The following is a 20,620-nucleotide window of genomic DNA, read 5'->3' on the forward strand; positions in this document are numbered from 1 at the left end:
CATGAAGTCTTCAATTTCTAGACTCTGTGTCTTGGTGAACTCAACTGTCTAGAATGTTCTTTCCCATCTTTAAATCTCTGTCACTGACTCATCTGTTCAACATCAGACCCCAAACATTGTTTTCCAAAGGAAGCCTCCCATTCTTATCCCCTCTCCCACTTTAGCCACTCTTTTATTTGGAATTTGCTGATCTTTTATGCCTGATCTTTTATTGCCAAATAAATCTGATCTTTTATTGCCAAAATCTGAGCCTTAAAAGATACTAAAGTAATATTTGTTGAAGGGATGAGTATTTTGGAAGGTACTGTTGGTAATTTTTTTTTTTAAGATTTATTTATTTATTTAACACAGAGAGAGATTGAGAGAAAGGTCACAAGTAGATGGAGAGGCAGGCAGAGAGAGAGAGGGAAGCAGGCTCCCCACTGAGCAGAGAGCCCGATGCGGGACTCGATCCCAGGACCCTGGGATCATGACCCGAGCCGAAGGCAGTGGCTTAACCCACTGAGCCACCCAGGCGCCCCTGGAATGTACTGTTGGAAAGGCAACATGAAGCTGGGAGCAAGACATCCATGTAAATCTATACAAATTGGACCAATACCAAGGCTTAATTACCTTATTTTAAAGGATTTTTAAACATAAAAGCTCCACAATGGAATTAAAAATCTTGTTAAAGCCTTCACTGACAAATTAGATATGAGGCCTTAAGAAGGTAGAAGAATGAGGGCTGAAGGTCAAGATGATCTGAGTAAGGTAAAATGGTGTAGGAGTGCAAATAATGGTCTTATAATGACCTAATGACTTTGCGTCTCTTTGCTCTTTTGGGAGACCATTAATATAATATACTTTATTGAGAACTTAGTAGCAGACATCATGAAGAAACAGGGGAATAAGACTGCTTTTGACTTCCCAGAGCTTACAGTCTAAGAGCTAAGACGCAATTAACTTGATGTTCTGTAAGTCCAAAGAACTGTGGGAGATCTTTGGGGTGAATTCTCATTTCGGGCTAGATGATTTAGGGAATCCTTAAAAAAGGAGGTACAATTCAACTGAGCTTGAAAACTAGGTAAAATCTTGGTAGGGGAAAGATTTGTTGAGGAGAGTAGCATAAGCAGAAGTTTAAAAATAAGAAGGCTTGGGATCTTTTAGGAGAACGAGAGTCGTTGGTTATGGAGCCCAGGATCTGTAAAGGTGAAGGCATGGGAAATGACTAAAAAGGCAGGGCCGACTGGTTTTTTGTTTCTTTGTTTTGTTTTGTTTTTTGGGAGAGAGAGAGATCCCGTGTGCGCATACAAGGGCAGCAGGGTGGCAGAAACAGAGGGAAAGAGAGAATCTTAAGCAGACTCTACAGCCAGCACAGAGTCCATTGTGGGGCTGGATCTTAAAACCCTGAGGTTATAACCTGAGCCGAAATCGAGAGTCAGATGGTTAACCAACCAAGCCACCCTGGCGCCCCAGGGCTGACTTCTTGTTGCCAGGCTTAGATGCAGGGACTTCATTTGGCAGCCTGTGGGAATCCACTGAAGGTGTCAGTGTGATTTTTTATAAAGATTAGTCTGGTGGGAGGGAATAGAGTGTTTGGGGGCCTAAACATTTGGGGGTTTTGTAAGAATCCAGGTGAAAAATAATAAAAGTCTATAATGGGTATTAGAGTGGGAGAGAAAGGAAGGGGGTACCAGATTTCAAAGATAAATAGGAATTAATAACAGTGGGAAAGGGAAGAACCCAAATGTGGCTCCAAAGTTTCATGCTTTTGAAAATGATGATACCAAGGACAGAAAAAGGCAGGTCAAGAGCAGCAGGACTGATGGGGACAGTGAGTTCAATTTATAAACGTTGAATGGGATGAGTGAACAAGGCCTCCAGTAAGAGGTGGTGTTAGGAAAATTTAAAGTTTTTTTTTTTTTTTTTTTTTTAATTACTTCTTGAAAGAGGAAGCATGAGCTGGGGGAGAAGCAGATGTAGAAAGAGAAGCAGACTCCCCACTAAGCAGGGAGCCTGATACGGGGCTTGATCCCAAGACCCTGAGATCATGACCCCAGCTGAAGGCAGACACTTAACTGACTGTGCCACCCAGGTTCCCTGGGAGTTAGGAATATTTAAAGAGAGATGAGGACTTAGGGATGATAGTTGTTGAGAGTAGTGGATAGAAGGGTAAGGAGTGAAAAGAGTCTAATGCAGAACCCTGGCAGAAATAAGAAAAACAAAACATCATTTAGAGTCAGGGAAAAAAGATGGAGCCATTGAAAGATGGTCGGGAGAAACCAGGGCACTGTATTAAAGCAAGAAAGCACAGAAGCAGGGAAGTTTTTCTTTTTCTTTTTCTTTTTCTTTTTTTTTTTTTTTTTAAGATTTTACTAATTTACTTGACAGACAGAGATCACAAGTAGGCAGAGAGAGAGAGGGAAGCGGGATCCCTGCTGAGCAGACAGCCCGATGTGGGACTCAGTCCCAGCACCCTGAGATCATGACCTGAGCCGAAGGCAGAGGCTTATTAACCCACTGAGCAACCCAGGCACCCTGCAGGGAAGTTTTTCTAATAGACTGGAGATGAGTCTGGCAAATAGACAAGAGTAAAAGTAGCAAGGTGTGGGATACACTGTGTAGGGAAACTAAGAAAATTTGGTGATTAAGTAGATTATGGAAAGAAAAAGAGGAGTTGGGAATGACTCTAGTTTTTAAGTCTGTGACTCTAACAGTGATGGTATTGCTGACAGAAATAGGGAACACTGAAGAAGGAGGGGCTTCAGAGAGAGGATACTAACTTTGACTATAAATGTAGACAGTTTGGGGTGACTGTGACACCTCACACAGAGATGTTCAGCAGATGTTTGGACAGAGAGGGCCGGAACTGAGGATTCAGGGCAGTGCAGAAAGTGTAAATTTGGTGAGGGTGGGGGGAGGAAAAAGAAAAAAAATTTAGATTTGGGACTCATAGGCCTTTAGGAATAACAAACCTCTCAACATGAATAAAGCTTCTGAAAGAAACAAGATAGAGCAGCAGAGGCCAAACATTGGGGACAGGCCATCATTTGGATGTAAATTGCCCAAGTAAAGATGAGTTCCTCAAGGGCATGGAGGAGTCCCGTGCCTCAGTTTTACACTTCCTGCCTCTGTGCTAAGTTCATAGAAGTCACTAAAGATTTCCAGATACACACTAATTATAAAATTATAGCCCTCTTATGCCTACTTCATAGCTTTAAATTTGGCAAATTCCTACTGTGTGGGGGATTTTTGTCCTTTCCATCTCTTAGTGCTGCCCCGTCTCCCACCCCATTGTTCTCTTCCCTTCTTTCTTCGTTCTTCTCCCCCAACCTTACTACTTCTCTCAAATCCTTATGGCAGATGTTCCCATATCTGTTCACGGGTCCATTTACAAAAGTTGTGGGGTTTTTTGTTTTAGATTAAATATGTCTGTTAGTCAAAGTTAGTCAAAGTAAAAATGACTTATTTCTCTTTTCCAGGTAATCCAGAATTTAGGATTTATCATACTCAGTGAAGCTTTTGATTTTTGTTTTTTTGTTTTCAGTGAAGCTTTTGATGAGTAGCATTACAGTCATCTTTTTATTTTAGGATGTGGGGTGATATGTTTGTCACACTAATGAAAACCACACTAAAGTTCACGTTGTCTAGCTGTATTGTGTTGTTTATTAAAGTCTAAGATGCAGTTGAAGTTTATACCATTGACTCTCTGATCTGATATGTTTTAGGCAAGGTGAAGAATCCTGAATGGAGCAGAAATGAAATTCCACATAGTTGTGGTGAGGTTTGTAGAAAGAAACAGCCTGGCCAGGACTGCCCGCATTCCTGTAACCTGTAAGTTGGAACACTAGACCGCTGGGGATTCCTGGTAGACACACTTTGCTCATGGCTCTGAGTACCTTTATCTTTTGGTTAGTGTGTAGCAGGATGGGGTGAAGGGCGGTATGGTACCATTTACTGAACACTTAACACTGGGCCAGGTACTCTGCAAGAGTTAACTCATTGAGGGGCGCCTGGGTAGCTCAGTGGGTCAAGCCTCTGCCTTCGGCTCAGGTTGTGATCCCGGGGTCCTGGGATCGAGCCCCGCATCGGGCTCTCTGCTCAACAGAGGCTGCTTCCTCCTCTTTCTCTGCGTGCTTCTCTGCCTACTAGTGATCTCTGTCTGTCAAATAAATAAATAAAATCTTTCAAAAAAAAAAAGTTAACTCATTGAATCCTTACAACACCCTGGTTATGTATAAATATTTATCATATCCATTTTACCAATGAAGCTCAGAAAGGCCAAGTATCTTGCCCAAAGTCATAGTGCTAGGACATGGTAGAAATGGGATTTCCGGGGCGCCTGGGTGGCTCAGTGGGTTAAGCCTCTGCCTTCGGCTCAGGTCATGATCTCAGGGTTCTGGGATCGAGTCCCATATCAGGCTCTCTGCTCATGGAGAGCCTGCTTCCTCCTCTCTCTCTCTCTCTCTCTCTCTCTGCCTACTTGTGATCTCTCTCTGTCAAATAAATAAATAAAATCTTTAAAAAAAAAAAAAAGAAATGGGATTTCCATGACACTATACTGCTGGCTTTTAAGAATAAATATCCTCCAGTGATATCCAGGTTCAAAAGAGGGAATAAGACAGACTTCTGTCTGTGAAAAGGCAATTGTGGTAGGGTTAAACCAATGTTTAACTCCTGGGGTCAAGTCACTTAACAGTTGTGTGACCTTGGGCTAGTTACTTAACTTCTCTAAGCCTCACTTTCTGCATCCCTAAAATAATAATGATATGAGCATCAGTACTTACAGAGTTCTATGAATATTAATTTAATGCATCTAAGAGGCTTGGTATAGAATCTGGCATATGGTAAATGGTCAAGTAATTGTAACTTGTTTTTAATACCCAAATCTAAAAGTAAAACAGACGTCAGAGTGTTACCTTGGTGCTTCTCCTGCTCAGAGCAGGGGTAAATGTTTGGCCAGAGGCCTTGTGGGTCAGGATGTGGGGGGAGGTGCTAGGGAATTGCCTGTGATAGAAGCTGCCCAGACAGGGTTACACAGCCTGGCCTGCTGCCTGCTCTTTTACTCCTTCCATGGGTCCTTCCTTAAAACCCAGGGACTCATCTGTTTAAACTTTTCCTTCCTTCAGTTGGCATTTTAGGTAGATTCAATAATAAATTATCCCTGTGCATGAGCCCTCTTTCTGAACTCTTTTGCAGAAATGGCCTCTTGTCATGACTACCAGAGAACGTCTAAAGTTATGCAGATTAGGTGGTCAACACCATGTCTGAAGGGAAAGGAGGCCCTAAAACGTCTCACTAAATGAGCTAAGACCATATTTGGAAATGTCATCTTTGAATGTCAGAACCAAATAAAACCAGTATTTTGACTTGGGCTGTATTTTTCTGGTTAAATATTCTTTTTTTTTTTTTTTTTTTTTAAGATTTTATTATTTGACACAGAGAGATCACAAGTAGGCAGAGAGGCAGGCCAAGGCCAGAGGGGGAAGCAGGCTCACCACTGAGCAGAGAGCCCAATGCAGGGCCTCGATCCCAGGACCCTGAGATCATGACCTGAGCTGAAGGCAGAGGCTTAACCCATTGAGCCACCCAGGCACCCCCTGGTTAAATATTCTAAGATGACAATTCCACCAATTCTTTTTTTTTTTTTTTTTTTTTTAAAGATTTTATTTATTTATTTGACAGAGAGAGATCACAAGTAGATGGAGAGGCAGGTAGAGAGAAGGTGGGGGAAGCAGGCTCCCTGCTGAGCAGAGAGCCCGATGCGGGACTCGATCCCAGGACCCTGAGATCATGACCTGAGCCGAAGGCAGCGGCTTAACCCGCTGAGCCACCCAGGCACCCCCACCAATTCTTCCTATATGAAAGCATTGTTGATATTTCCATTTATTTTATTTATTATTTTTTAAAGATTTATTTATTTATTTATTTGACAGACAGAGATCACCAGTAGGCAGAGAGGCAGGCAAAGAGAGAGGGAAGAAGTAGGCTCCCCAGGGAGGGGAGAGCCCAATGTGGGGCTTGATCCCAGGACCCTGAGATCATGACCTGAGCCGAAGGCAGAAGTTTTAACCCACTGAGCCACCCAGGCGCCCCTGATATTTCCATTTAAATAGCTTAATCAACTTTAGGCAAATACTAAAACATTCATGGTAGGTTTATTTGTTGGCACATTCCCAATAAGACCCAGTAGGAGCAACTTTGTTCAGGTTTGGATACATGAGTATGATTTACTAATCTAAGCCTTTCTCTTTTAGTCTCTGCCATCCTGGACCTTGCCCACCCTGCCCTGCCTTTATGACTAAAACATGCGAATGTGGACGAACCAGGTAAAGTTAGAACTGCTCTCTAAAGACTTCAGTTTTTAAATTGATGATTTATATGTGAATTTCTAAAGTAAGAATTAGTAGGAAGATATAAATAAGTGGTAGGCATAAATAGTACTTTTTTTTTTAAGATTTTATTTATTCATTTGAGAGAGAGAGCACAAATGTGGAGAGGCAGAGGGATAGGAAGAAGCAGACTCCCCTCTGAACTGGGAACCTGACATGGGACTCAGTCCCAAGACCTGGAGATCACAACCCAAGCGGAAGACAGATGCCCAACCATCTGAGCCATCTACGCACTCTTAAATAGTACTTTTTTGTAAATATTAGTTTGCTCTGCTGCCCTAGTCCTTTGCAGTCCTATAAGTAATTAAGAAGTTATTTGCATAGTGAGATTACCCATTTTAGTTGAATGCCAACATGTCAGGGACTTTTTTCTCAACTTGTCTGTGGATGAAAGAATCAGGATTAAACCCAGACCTGTTGGGCGCCTGGGTGGCTCTGTGGGTTAATCCTCTGCCTTCGGCTCAGGTCATGATCTTGGGGTCCTGGGATCAAGGCCCGCATCAGGCTCTCTGCTCAGCAGGGAGCCTGCTTCCCGCTCTCGCTCTGCCTGCCTCTCTGTTTACTTGTGACCTCTCTCTCTCAAATAAATAAGTAAAATCTTTAAAAATAATAATAAAACAATAAACCCAGACCTATTAAGGTTCAGGAGACAGGGACCATTTACTTATACCTAGCATTATATCTGGCACCAACAAGGTTTTCTATGAATATTGTTAAATGAACAAATAAGTAACCCCAGAGCCCATCCTCTTTTTGTTATAATACAAGTTCTCCGTCATCAGGGCAAGGATCACTGATAGTTATGGAATTTTCTGAGGCCCAGTAAGACCCATATGATTTCTGAACCACAAGACAAAATGGGATTCAGCCAATTATCAGTGAATCACATTTGTCTGAACTTAAAAGGATAGTAGTGTGGCCTGAGAATCACATGTAAGGGCTCTGAGTCAGAAAGACCAGGTTGTATCTGGGCTGTGCCACTAATTAGCTGTTGACCTCGGCAAGTTGCTTGGTCTCATTGAGCCTCATTTTTCTTTCTTTTTTTTTAAAAGATTATATCTATTTATTTGACAGAGAGAGAGAGAAATCACAAGTAGGCAGAGAGACAGACAGATAGAGAGGGAGAAGCAGGCTCTCCGCTGAGCAGAGAGCCCAGTGTGGGGCTCGACCCCAAGACTCCAAGATCATGACCTGAGCCGAAGGCAGATGCTCAACCCATGGAGCCACCCAGGCACCCAAGCCTCATTTTTTAAATCACAGAATAGAAGTAATAGTGTACACCTCCAGGGGTTGATGTTAGCCATGATGCTAAGCACTGGAAACATCATCTGTGTATGTAACAATGACTTTTTATTTTATTTTTTTTTAAGATTTTATTTATTTATCAGAGAGGGGCTGGGGAGAGAGCGAGCACAGGCAGACAGAATGGCAGGCAGAGGCAGAGGGAGAAGCAGGCTCCCTGAGGAGCAAGGAGCCCGATGTGGGACACGATCCCAGGACGCTGGGATCATGACCTGAGCCGAAGGCAGCTGCTTAACCAACTGAGCCACCCAGGCGTCCCAACAATGACTTTTTAAAACAAAATACGTAGTTGAGATGAAAGTAGGGGATAGAATAAAACTCTTCTTATAGGAGAATAGACTCCAAGCTCTAAACCACTACCTTGGAGAGAAACCTGATGATAGTTGTCCAAAAACCTTCTCTAGCCAATAAGTCAGCAAAATTAAATTGGGATGCTTATTCGAACAAAGCCAGAATGATTTTCCCATCCTGAATCAAAGTCATATACAGTATAGTTCTTAAGTATTATAACTACACAAAATGCTGGAGTACCAAATCCCAGGAGATTGCCGTTGTACTTCCAGTCTTAGTGTATACATTAAAACTAACCCTTCACCACTCCACCCCGCCCCCAGCTTTCCTACTTCCATCTATAAGATACTGTGGGAGCTCCCGGCTCTTTCCCCTCCTGTATGCTACTTGATGGGAACTCAGTGAAGAAATCTACAGAGAGGAACTTCACTTCTTCACTGGTCAGAATATAGGGAGAGAGAAAGTCAGGATGGGAAATAAGGAAAGCAAAGCAGGAGAAAAAAGAGTGGAGGGGAGAAGAGTTATTAAGGAAATAAAGGAAATAAAGATTAAAGGAGGTAAAGAGAAAAGTGAGGGAAATGGGGTCAAGAGAAAGGTTTCATAGTTTTGGGAGGTAAACTTTGGGCTTCATTGTTAGTTTAGCTATCCAGTGAAAACTTGTCCAGCATCAGACCAACACTGTCTATACATCTGTTTTCTTTCTAGGCACACAGTTCGCTGTGGTCAGGCTGCCTCAGTCCACTGTTCCAATCCATGTGAGAATCTTTTGAATTGTGGTCAGCATCACTGTGCTGAGCTGTGCCATGGGGGTCAATGCCAGCCTTGTCGGATCATATTGAACCAGGGTAAGTGGTGGGCACACTAGCCAGCAATATTTGTGTATTTTCTAGAACCTTATTTATAGTTTTCTTGATGACATAGATTGACCTCAAGCCTATAGTTACAAGGCCTCTAGTAGCACTATACCCTGGGTAGAGAAAAGTAAGATACATTAATGCTTAGATGGTTTCAGTGTTGAGTTGTATTGTTTAAGTTCAGTGTTTAGTTTCATAATACCAATATAGGCCTTTGTCCTATGGAATTTGGACAGTAGATTTTGAAATGCTGTTTAAAAGTTAAGTGTTTGGGGGAGGTGCCTGGGTGGCTCAGAGGGTTAAGCCTCTGCCTTCAGCTCAGGTCATGGTCCCAGGGTCCTGGGATCGAGCCCCACATCAAGCTCTCTGCTCAACAGGGAGCCTGTTTCCCTCTCTCTCTCTCTGCCTGCTGCTCTGCCTCCTTGTGATCTCTCTCTCTGTCAAATAAATAAATAAAATCTTTAAAAAATAAAAATAGGGGTGCCTGGCTGGCTCAATAAGTTAAAGCCTCTGCCTTCAGCTTAGGTCATGATCCCAGGAGTGCCCACATTGGGCTCTCTGCTCCTCGGGTAGCCTGCTTCCTCCTCTCTCTCTGCCTTGCCTCTTTGCCTATTTGTGATCTCTGTCAAATAAATAAATAAAATCTTTAAAAAAAAAAATCTAAAAAAATAAAAATAAAAGTAAGTGTTTGGAAAATTATTTTAAAAAGAAACTTCTTGAAAAGGATCTAGAGGGGTGCCTGGGTAGCTCAGTTGGTTTAGTGTTTGACTCTTCTTTGTTTTTAAGATTTTATTTATTTGACAGCAAGAGAGGGAACACAAGCACGGGGAGTGGGTGAGGGAGAAGCAGGCTATCCACCTAGCAGGGAGCCCAGTGTGGAGCTCAGTCCCAGGAACCTGAGTTCATGACTTAAGCCAAAGGTAGATGCTTAATGACTGAGCCACCCAGGCACCCCTAATGTTGATCTCGGCTCAGGTCTTGATCTCAGGGTTGAGAGAGAGCCTGTGTTAGTCTCCATAGTGGGCACGAAGCCTACTTTAAAAAAAAGAAGAAGAAAAAAGGATCTAGAAAGGCCAAAAAAATCTTGAGAAAGAACGCAGTTGAAAGACTTAAACTGTCTGATTTCAAGACTTAAAAAGTTACAGTAATCATGACAGTGCAGTTATTGGTGTTATTGTTATCTCACTAGATAAATGTAAGAAAATAAAGTCCAGAAATAGACCCACATATGTATAGTCAGTTGATTTTCAACCACAATGTTATTCAGTGGGAAAAGGAGAGTCTTTTTACAGATGTTGCTAGAACAACTGGATGTATACATAAGAAAAAACAAATGTTTTGGGGCACCTAGGTGGTTAAGTCTTTAAGCATCTGCCTTCAGCTCAGGTCATGTCACGATCCCAGGGTACTAGGATCAAGCCCCACATCGGGCTCCCTGCTTGGCAGGAAGCCTGTTTCTCCCTTTCCCACTCCCCCTGCTTATGTTCCCTCTCTCACTGTCTCTCTCTCTCTGTCAATTAAATAACTAAAAACAAACAGAAAAAAGCCCTCAACCTCTGTCTTATTCTTTACACAAAAATGAATTCTATGTGGATCACAGATTGAAATGTAAAAACCCAGAAGCACAAAGCTTCCAGAATAAACTATAAGAGAATATTTTCACATGTGTTAGGTAAAGATTTCTTGGACAGAGCAACAAAAATACTAACCATAAAAGAAAAATACTGGTACATTGAACTTTTTTTTTTTTAATTTTATTTGACGGAGAGAGCAAAAGAGGGAAAATAAGCAGGTTGACTGAGTCAACCAGGGATCCCGATACATTGAGCTTTAATCAAAATTTAAAATTTCTATTCATCAAAAGATACCATTGGGGTGCCTGGGTGGCTCAGTGGGTTAAGCCGCTGCCTTCGGCTCAGGTCATGATCTCAGGGTCCTGGGATTGAGTCCGCATCGGGCTCTCTGCTCAGCAGGGAGCCTGCTTCCTTCTCTCTCTCTCTGCCTGCCTCTCTGCCTACTTGTGATTTCTCTCTGTCAAACAAATAAATAAAATCTTTAAAAAAAAAAAAAAGATACCATTAACAAAATGAACAGATCACTTGCAGATTTTATCCAGAATATTTGAATTATTCCTATGAAACAACAAAAAAAATAGGAACAACTTAACAATGAACAAAGACTTGAACAGAAACGTCTCAAAAGAAAACATATAGGGGCGCCTTGGGGGCTCAGTCAGTTAAGCGTCTGCCTTCAGCTCAGGTCATGATCTTGGGGTCGTAGGATTGAGACCCACACTGGGCTCCCTGCTCAGCGGGGAGTCTGTGTCTCCCTCTCTCTGTACCCTTCCCCCAGCTCGTGCTCTCTGTCTCTCTGTGAAATAAGTAAAATTTTTAAATATATATATATATATATATGTTATATATGTATATATACATATAACTAATAGACATGTGAAAGTTGCTTAAAACCTTTAAATACTAAGGAAATGTAAATTAAAACCACAATAGGATAATATAGTATAACCACTTTAGAAAACAGTCTGGTAGTTTCTTAAAAGGTTCAGTGTAGAATTTTACCATATGACCCAGCATTTCTACTCCTAGTCATATAACCAAAAGGGGAGAGAATGCATCCGTACAAAACTTGTAAATAAATGCATGTGTATAGCAGTACTATTCATCATAATCAAAATGTGGAAACAATTCAGATGTCTATCACCTGGGGCGCCTGGGTGGCTCCATGGGTGAAGTTTCTGCCTTTGGGTCAGGTCATGACCCCTGGGGTTCTGGTATTGAGCCCGATGTCAGGTCCCTATTCAGCAGGGAGTCTGCTTCTCCCTCTCCCTCTGTGCTCATGCTCTTCTCTCATTATCTCTGTCACTCTTTCAAATAAATAAAATCTTAAAGCAGGACCAAAAAAATGTCTTTCACCTGATGAATGGATAAACAAATGTAACCATAAAGCAGATTATTATTCAGCCATGAAAAGGAATGTAATATTGATACATGCTATGAAGTGGGTGAATCTCTAAAAGGTAATGCTGTGTGAGAGAAGTGAGCCACAAAGAAACACATACTCTGTGATTCTTCTGTTTTTACAATAGCCCCTGATCTGCAGGGATCGTGGACTACCATGTATTGGTACCCTGTAGAGTTTTATTTTACTAAATTTTACTTTGGTGTGATGCTGTTGATCTATGTTGGCAGTTAAAATAATTAACAGCTCTATGAAATGTTTTATGTTGTGTACTATGAGGATTTCCTGTGAGGAACTGTGCTGTATATTACTTAACTGTCCTCTTTATGGGTCCTCTTGGGAGAAATTCCTGTCTGGCCTTAGTTCCAAAACTAGTTGTTCTTTTTTTTTTTTTTTTTTTTTTAAAGATTTTATTTTATTTATTTGACAGACAGAGATCACAAGTAGGCAGAGAGGCAGGCAGAGAGAAAGAGAGGGAGAAGCAGACTCTCCGCTGAGCAGAGAGTCCGACGCGGCGCTCGATCCCAGGACCCTGGGATCATGACCTGAGCCGAAGGCAGAGGCTTTAACCCACTGAGCCACCCAGGCGCCCCCCAAAACTAGTTGTTCTTCCTCAAAGATGATTTATTTTTTTATCTTGGGAACCCTGGGTAACAGACCTAATGTTTGTCTTTGTAGTATACTTTTTTTAGCCATAATTTACTCTATATCTCTGCCATTGTTCTACTTTTCACATCTTTAAATTTATATTCCTTTGTTATATTTCATATATCCTTATATGCTACCCCAGATCCATTTGAGATAAAGCAGGAGTGAAGTATATACTGTCTATTTGGTCTTACCAGTATAGACTATGGTGTGGGAGAGTCCCTTTGTGGACCATATTTAGCACTTTTTTTTTTTTAAAGATTTTATTTATTTGACAGAGAGGAGATCACAAGTAGGCAGAGAGGCAGGCAGAGAGAGAGGGAAGCAGGCTTCCCGCTGAGCAAAGAGCCCAATGTTGGGCTTCATCTCAGGACCCTGAGATCATGACCTGAGCTGAAGGCAGAGGCTTAACCCACTGAGCCACCCAGGTGCCCCCATATTTAGCTCTTGATGTATATTGTGCTTTTTCTCAGCTAACTCACCCAGGTCTTTTTTGTACGAATTTATATGGATCCCAGTCTCTGCCTTTTCTGTTTTTGTGTAGGTGATTTTTCAAACCCAGTTGAAAACTTTTTTTTTGTCTGCAGTAAATATCTGGGAGACTGTTATTAGGGCCACAAGTATACTTATTTATCTTCATTTGTAATTCTTCTTGGATCCCTTTCAGCCTTGTCTAGAGATTTAATAAGCATTCCTCCCAGGGGTTCATTCATGTGTTGACAGAAATGCTGAATAGGCTAAAGCTGGCAGCAGAGACCTTCTTCCAGACTGCCTTTGATTCTCTAATAATCTTCAACCAGCAGTGACCAACCAACTCTTCTGTCACCAGCTCATATTGCTGTCTCTTGTGCCTTGGCATACATAACAGGGTTTAATGTTGTACCCAGGTTATTTCCTGATTGATCAGGGGCTCAATTTTGGTTTTATTGTCACAATTTTCTTTTTTTTTTTTTTTTTAAGATTTTATTAATTTATTTGACAGAGAGAAAGATCACAAGTAGGCGGAGAGTCAGGCAGAGAGAGAGAGAGAGAGAGAAGCAGGCTCCCGCTGAGCAAAGAGCCCGATGCGGGGCTCGATCCCAGGACCCTGAGATCATGACCTGAGCCGAAGGCAGCGGCTTAATCCACTGAGCCACCCAGGCGCCCCTATTGTCACAATTTTCTGATCCTTGATTATTTTTTCTATTTTACTGAGCTGAATTAAAAGCATTACATTAGTTTGAGGTGTATAGCATATTGATTTGACAACTCTATACATTACTGAGTGCTCACCACAGTAAGTATAGACTGTCACCATATATTGTTATTGTAGTAGTATTATTGACTATATTCTCTGTGCTGTCCTTTTTATCTCCATGACTTATTTTGTAACTGGAAATTTGTACCTTTTAATCCCCTTCACCTGGTTCATCCATCCCCCTACCCCCTTCCCCTGTGGCATCCACCAGTTTGTCCTCTGTATTTAATAAGAGTCTGTTTGTTTTTTGCTTGCTTGTTGATTAATTTGTTTTGTTCCTTCAATTCCACATAAAAGTGAAATCATACAGTATTTGCCTTTCTCTGTCAGACTTACTTCACTTAGCACAATACCCTCTAGGTCTATCCATATAGTTACAAATGGCAAGGTGTCATTATTTTTTCTTTCTTTCTTTCTTTCTTTCTTTTTTTTTTTTTTTAAGAATTTTATTTATTTATTTGAGAGAGAGAGGACATGATGGGGGGAGGGTCAGAGAGAGTAGACGACTCCCCACTGACCAGGGAGCCCATTCATCTGTTTGGACTCTTGAGTTGTTTCCATATCTTGGCTGTTGTAAATAATGCTGCAACAAGCTTAGGGTGCATGTATCTTTGGAATTAGTGTTTTTCTTTTCTTTGGGTAAAGACCTAGTTGTAGAATTGCTCGATCATGGTATTTCTGCCTTTAATTTTTTGAGGAACCTCCATACAGTTTTCCATAGTAGTTGTACCAATTTATATTCCCACCAGTGGTGTACAAGGGTTCCTTTTTCTCCATATTCTCACCAACACTTGTTAGTCCTTATCTTCTTTTTTTTTTTTTTTTTTCAAGATTTTATTTCTTTATTTATTTGAGAGAGAGAGAGAGAGAGGGAGGGAGAAATAGCCAGAGAGAAAGCATGAGCGGGGAGGAGAAGGAGAAGCAAAGCTCCCCATGAGCAGGGAGCCAATGTGGGGCTCAATCCCAGGATCATGACCTGACCAGAAGACAGACGCCCAACAGGATGAGCCACCCAGGTACCCCATCCTAACCTTTCTGATACTAGGCATTCTGACTGGCATGAGGTGATATTGTGGTTTTGATTTACATTTCCCTGATGATGAATGATGTTGTGTATCTGTCAGCAATGTGTATGGCTTCTGACCCATTTTTAATTGGATTGTGTTTTTGGTGTTGAAGTACATAAGTTCTTTATATATTTTGGATATTAACCCCTCATAGACATCTCATTTTCAGATATCTTTTCTTATTTATTAGGTAGCCTTTTTGTTTTGGTGATGGTTTCCTTTGCTGTGTAAGAGCTTCTTATTTTGGTGTAGTCCCAATGGTTTATGTTTGCTTTTATTTCCCTTGCCTGGGGAGATATATCCATAAATATGTTGCTAAGGGGAATGGCCAAGAGATTATTGCCTATGTTTACTTTTAGGAGTTTAATGGTTTCAGGTCTCTCATATATGCCTTTAATTCATTCTGAGGACATTTTTGTGTTTGGTGTAAGAAAATGGTCTAGTTTCATTCTTTTACCTGTAGCTGTTAAATTTTTCTAGCACCATTTACTGAAAAGACTCTTTTCCCCATTGTATATTCTTGCCTCCTTTGTCATAGATTAATGACCATATGGGTGCGGGTTTCTTTCTTTTTTTTTTTTTTTTTAAGATTTTATTTATTTATTTGACAGACAGAGATCACAGGTAGGCAGAGAGGCAGGCGGGGGGCTCGAGGAAGCAGGGTCCCTGCTGAGCAGAGAGCCCAGTGCAGGGCTTGATCCCAGGACCCTGGGATCATGACTTGAGCTGAAGGCAGAGGCTTAACCCACTGAGCCACCCAGGCACCCCTGGGTGTGGGTTTATTTCTGACCCTCAATTCTTTTGTTCACAGCTGTCTGCTCATACCCCCCGCCAAAAAAAAAAAAAAAAAAAAGTGCTTTTCTTCTGTCTGAGCAGAAACTTAACAAAGAAAAGCCTCCTTGCAGAAATTCCCAGTTACTAGGATTTATTTACCGGTTTATTGATACCATAAATATCCGTTGTATTTCCTACATCTATATTCACTCATTAAATCTTTATTGAATGAATGAATCAGTTTCAGGACAGGAGATAAAATTGCAAATGTACTTACTGGAAGATGGAATGTGGATTTTAAAGCATCTAGGTCTTTATTGATTTGAGACTTTCCTGCTTCTCGTGTCTTATTGAAAGTTTTTGGTCTGTTCACGACAGTGTTTTACTTATAAACATTTCTAATGTTTGAAGTTAGAAGTATTCTATTTTATTTTTTACTAATATGTGATTTTAAGATGTCATTTATTTTGATACTGATTTTCTGTCCAAGTAGATATCTAAGTTACACTGAGAAAGAGGAAGAGCATCATTAAGTCTGCAAGATTTCAATTAGTTTCTACTCTTTTGGTTTGCATCTATTATGTGGGCCAACTATATTTGCACAGATTGATTTTTAACAAGATAAATTTTTTATTATCAATTGAAAATGTGAATGACACTTAGAAAAAACTATATAAATTGATGAAAATTAATTATCACACCTTGTTACATATTAATACATCAGAAACCTAACTCCTTAAATATAACACATATTTCTTGCTAACATTAAGAAATAAAGGAACTAAAAAAAAAAAAAGAAAGAAAGGAACTCATCATTTCTTGAACCCACAGGACGATCTATAGATGTTGGATGGGGTTCTTTATCTAGCAAATAAAAGTCTTTTCTTTATCTAGCAAATAAAAGCTTTCTACTCAGTGTGAATACTCAAACATGATTACTTCAAATTCAATGGTAGTAGAATACAGATTATTAAGGATTTTATATTACGCTGATTTTTCTTACTCCTTTTTAGCAACAGAAAGCTTTTCTGAGCATTTTAAATGTACCCCAATATATAAAGTACTAAATCTGTGCTGCTTGGGTTGGAGTGAAGATTGTGGGGATCCAGTCCTCACTCCACTCACTCCACGACTGTCCCCAGCTTAGCTTCCATTTCCTGTAACCAGAGGACCCCAGGGAGCCTGAGGGTGGATGGTTCTCAGCCGTGGCCTTATGAGCCAGATAGTCTCTTAATTTAGAAGGTTGCTTCACTTTAATGATGTTTTGGGGATGTGCTGCAGAGGCACTAGGGGATACCAACAGACTTACAAGGTTTTTTTTACTTCTTCCTATGATAAAGCCTCTTAGCTGGTTCTTAGAGCTGCTGTAGAAGTCACACTTGTTTCTGCATCAGGTCTGATCAACACGAATGAATAGCATTTTGTGCTAGGTTCTTATAGATTGTTTGGAATATTTCAAGAACCCATACAGTTTACTAACCTTTGTTTTTGAAATTGTGTCCTCAAGTATGCTACTGTGGCAGCACTTCCCGAGATGTGTTATGTGGAACAGATGTAGGAAAGTCTGATGGATTTGGCGACTTTGGCTGTTTAAAGATATGTGGCAAGTAAGGTTTTATGTTTTTCTCAGATAGAATAGAGCCATGTTTTATGCAACAGTTATATAATAGTCTGTTGTTTTTCTTAACAGGGACTTGAAATGTGGGAACCATACATGTTCTCAAGTGTGCCACCCTCAGCCCTGCCAGCCATGCCCACGGCTCCCCCAGCTGGTGCGATGTTGCCCTTGTGGCCAAACTCCTCTCAGCCAATTGCTAGAACTTGGAAGTAGTGGTCGGAAAACTTGCATGGATCCTGTCCCTTCGTGTGGAAAAGTGTGTGGCAAGCCTCTGCCATGTGGTTCCCTAGGTAACCAATAGGCATAAAGCTGTTTTTAACAATGTGAATGGAAATGTTTGGCAGCAGTGACTATATAAGCAGAATAGTGTTAAATTTCAGTTATAATATCAGAGGCTTTTGAAAATATTAATGATCAAATTTGTGTGGGCATTTTTCCTTTCTTCCTCAAAGTATACTTGTAAGAGCTCAAATATGCCCAAGTGAGCTCTCCTTCTGCTTTGGGTATTTTATTACTAACTCAGGACAGTTGTGAGATACTATCCCATGTGGGATGGCAGGGTGGGGTAGGGGTGGGTGGGTTATAATTTCTCTTAGTAGCCTGCCATAGTATGAACACCACATATCCTTTTACCAATCCAGGGGTCGGTGAGTGTTTAAAGGCATTTTCATATAATAAGAACATGTTAAATTACTGTGGGTGAGATATTTAAGAATTAAAATGCTAATAAGTACAATAAAACTTTAGCCATTTGGAGTACTCAAGAAATACTTCCTCTATAGGTAAGTTTCTCATCTAGTTGGGGGAAAAGACCTCCTGAACATCATTTTGGAAGAGTGGTTTTCTAAAAATTACATTTTCTTTCTTTAAACAGAGATTACTGAAGATAATTTCTTTCTTCCTTATTGACCCAGAGTAATCATTTTCCTGAACCTCAGTTACTGGGTACAGTGATGCCCTTAGGGCCTGCTGAGGTTTCTCAGGCAATTTCCCTACACCAATGTGCCTTTTGAATTGCTTTATCTACTAGGTAAAGTTTTTGGTTGTTTATTTTCCTGTCATTGCTTTTAGTATGTCTGTGTGCCTACCATTAGTGACTCTCCCTTTTTTCTGACTTGTGGCTTCTGATTACTTGGATATAGAAACCAAAAAAAGTTTGTTGGAATTAGCCTTAAAGTAATAGTCTGAATTCTGAGACATTCTGAAGCAGTCCTTGGGGAATATACCTGTATATTTTTACAATGACTTGGCACCTTCTCTCTTGGGTGAGTGTTCAAAGGCTGTGTAAAATGGACGTGGGCAATGGAGTTTATATAAGAGAGGTGTTCCTATAACTAATTAGCGAAGCTAAAATCTTTAGGTTTGGTTTCCATGTTTATTGAAAAGAGGGATTTCGTACTTTTTCCAGAAACAGCAAAAACTGGTAGGTACACCCTAATTATTTTTTTCAGTGTGATTTTAAAATTAAGTATAGAGGAGAAATGCTCTTTTCTTATATTTTAATACATATTTTTACTGCATTGGGAAAATCAGTTGTGTGTTGGTTCTCTCTGCTTACTATAAAAATGTATCTTCAGATAATCTCTGTAAAATGGAGATCAAATGGCTTCAAAATCAAGGATGGTAAGGGTCTTCCCTTTTCAGAAGGCTCATGGGTCAGTTTTGTAATGATTTCATATATGATGACCAGAAATCCCACTGTGGGGCTAAGATATGTTGGCAATGAGAGAAAGAGGAAATGTAAATTGGTAGTGCATGGGGACTTGACCAAGAGAAAGATAGTAATTGTCTGTATAAACAGGCCCAGAGGTGGGACAAGACCAGATGAAGGGGTTTGAGGTTAACCACTGTACCTCAGCAAGTTTTTAATCATGGAAAATTTGTAAGGAATTAGGCTGAGTTGGATTAAGAAGCTCAAAGATAAGCCTATGGCTAGTGAAAACAATGAATGTCAAGTTTATTCAGATCTGGTTTATCTGTAGAAAGCTTGCAGAGATCTTTTAGTAGCTCACTCAATAGGAATTTCTATCCTAGACAGATCACTTTAGTACAAGACACTAGGGAGAGTTTTGCTTTCAGGATGGGAACATGAGCTACATGGACGCACTCCCCAGCAAAACAGGCAAAGCTAGGGAAAGTTATTACAAAGCAGTCACTTAAAGTTTCTGGAAATTGTCCTATGAGCATACATCAAATGAAGAAGTATTTATTAAAGAAAATCTAAAATTCAGTAAGAACAGCAAGAGTCAGTGTCGTTTAAGTCATAGTCCACTTCCTTCCTTCCTCCCCGAGCTCAACTTAACAAAAGCTCTACTCAGGATAGGTGTGCCAGGAAGATGAGGCTGCCTCTACCCCTAAGCTCCCAGCCCAGGGTTACCATATCTCACTGGGAAGAGCAGACTGCCAGCATTTTTCATCCCCTCTAACTCTAAGTTGAAGAGGCTAAATTTCTGGTAAGCACAGCTGAGAGGTCGGGGGCTCCTTTCCATACAGCCCTACCCATAAGTCAGTTCTTACCCCAGTCACAACAGGCTAGACTGTTGGGGCCCCAGTCATCTTCAGCACAGCTCACTTTTTAGAGCAGATGTTCCACGCTGGAAAAACAAGTCAAGAAAACCAGAGGCTAGTGTCCCACTCGGCACCAAGAGTAAGTGACTGAGACTTTTTCTAAAAGTCTACAAAGTAGTCCCCCAAAGGAATGGACCTTGATTTGAAACACTGTGGAGAAGTTGAGACCTTAAGGACTTTTAAAAAATAATACCTCTTTTTATTTAAGGGCAGTAAGCTAAAATGTAAGCCAGCTAGTTCAGCAGAAAGAACCAGGGATAGATAAGATAGCTAAGAGGAGCCCTTCTGAGGTCAGAACAAACTTCGCAGACTTGACTCAAAGACTACCCCTACCCACACTTCATTGGATCAGAGCACTGAGCAATTTATGCCCAACAGAGAGAAAATAGAATGAAGAAAAGTGAATGGCACCTCATACAAATGCAGTGCACTTTTAAGCCCGTAAGCATATGTATAGGGGAAAATCACAACGGTAGAAAGCAAAAGAAGTATTGGAATAACTGAAAACTTTTCAAGTTTATTGAAAACCATTAATCTCTGTATCCAAGAAGCTCAACTTACCTAATAAGATAAATTCCAAGAGATTCACACCTAAACATAAGTAAAAAGCTGAAAGCCAAGGACAAGGAGAAAATCTTGAAAGCAAGAGAAATAGGATTCCTCACATTCTGCTGTAAGATTACAGCAGACTTCTCATCAGAATCAGTGGAGAATACTACATCACAATAAGAAGACACTGGAATGAACTATTCAAATGCTGGAGGAAGGGGTGCGCGGGGAATTGCCAGCCGGGAAGCTTCTGTCCAGCAGAACTGTCTTGCAAAAATGAAAATAAAAGCAGAGAATTTATTGCTAGTAGATCACTTCATAATAAATACTAAAGGAAGTTCTTCAGGATAAAAGCAAATAAACCC

At 40.6% G+C, this 20,620-nt stretch overlaps 1 protein-coding gene across 18 annotated transcripts in view; it reads left to right on the forward strand.

Moving 5' to 3' along the window:
- Window positions 1-20,620, forward strand: part of NFX1 (nuclear transcription factor, X-box binding 1) — an 81,697-nt gene that overhangs the window by 21,728 nt on the left and 39,349 nt on the right. For all 18 annotated transcript variants that reach the window (XR_014301691.1, XR_014301692.1, XR_014301693.1 and 15 more), the window contains exons 5-9: window positions 3,708-3,813; window positions 6,237-6,308; window positions 8,670-8,809; window positions 17,028-17,127; window positions 17,211-17,428. Coding sequence is in view for 8 of the 18 variants with exons in the window: in XM_082694597.1 (XP_082550723.1) it covers window positions 3,708-3,813; window positions 6,237-6,308; window positions 8,670-8,809; window positions 17,028-17,127; window positions 17,211-17,428 (636 nt within the window). In the remaining 10 variants the exon portion in view is untranslated. The remainder of the gene's footprint in view (window positions 1-3,707; window positions 3,814-6,236; window positions 6,309-8,669; window positions 8,810-17,027; window positions 17,128-17,210; window positions 17,429-20,620) is intronic.

The sequence above is a fragment of the Mustela nivalis genome, assembly GCF_964662115.1.
Source record: "Mustela nivalis genome assembly, chromosome: 13".
NCBI lineage: Eukaryota > Metazoa > Chordata > Mammalia > Carnivora > Mustelidae > Mustela > Mustela nivalis.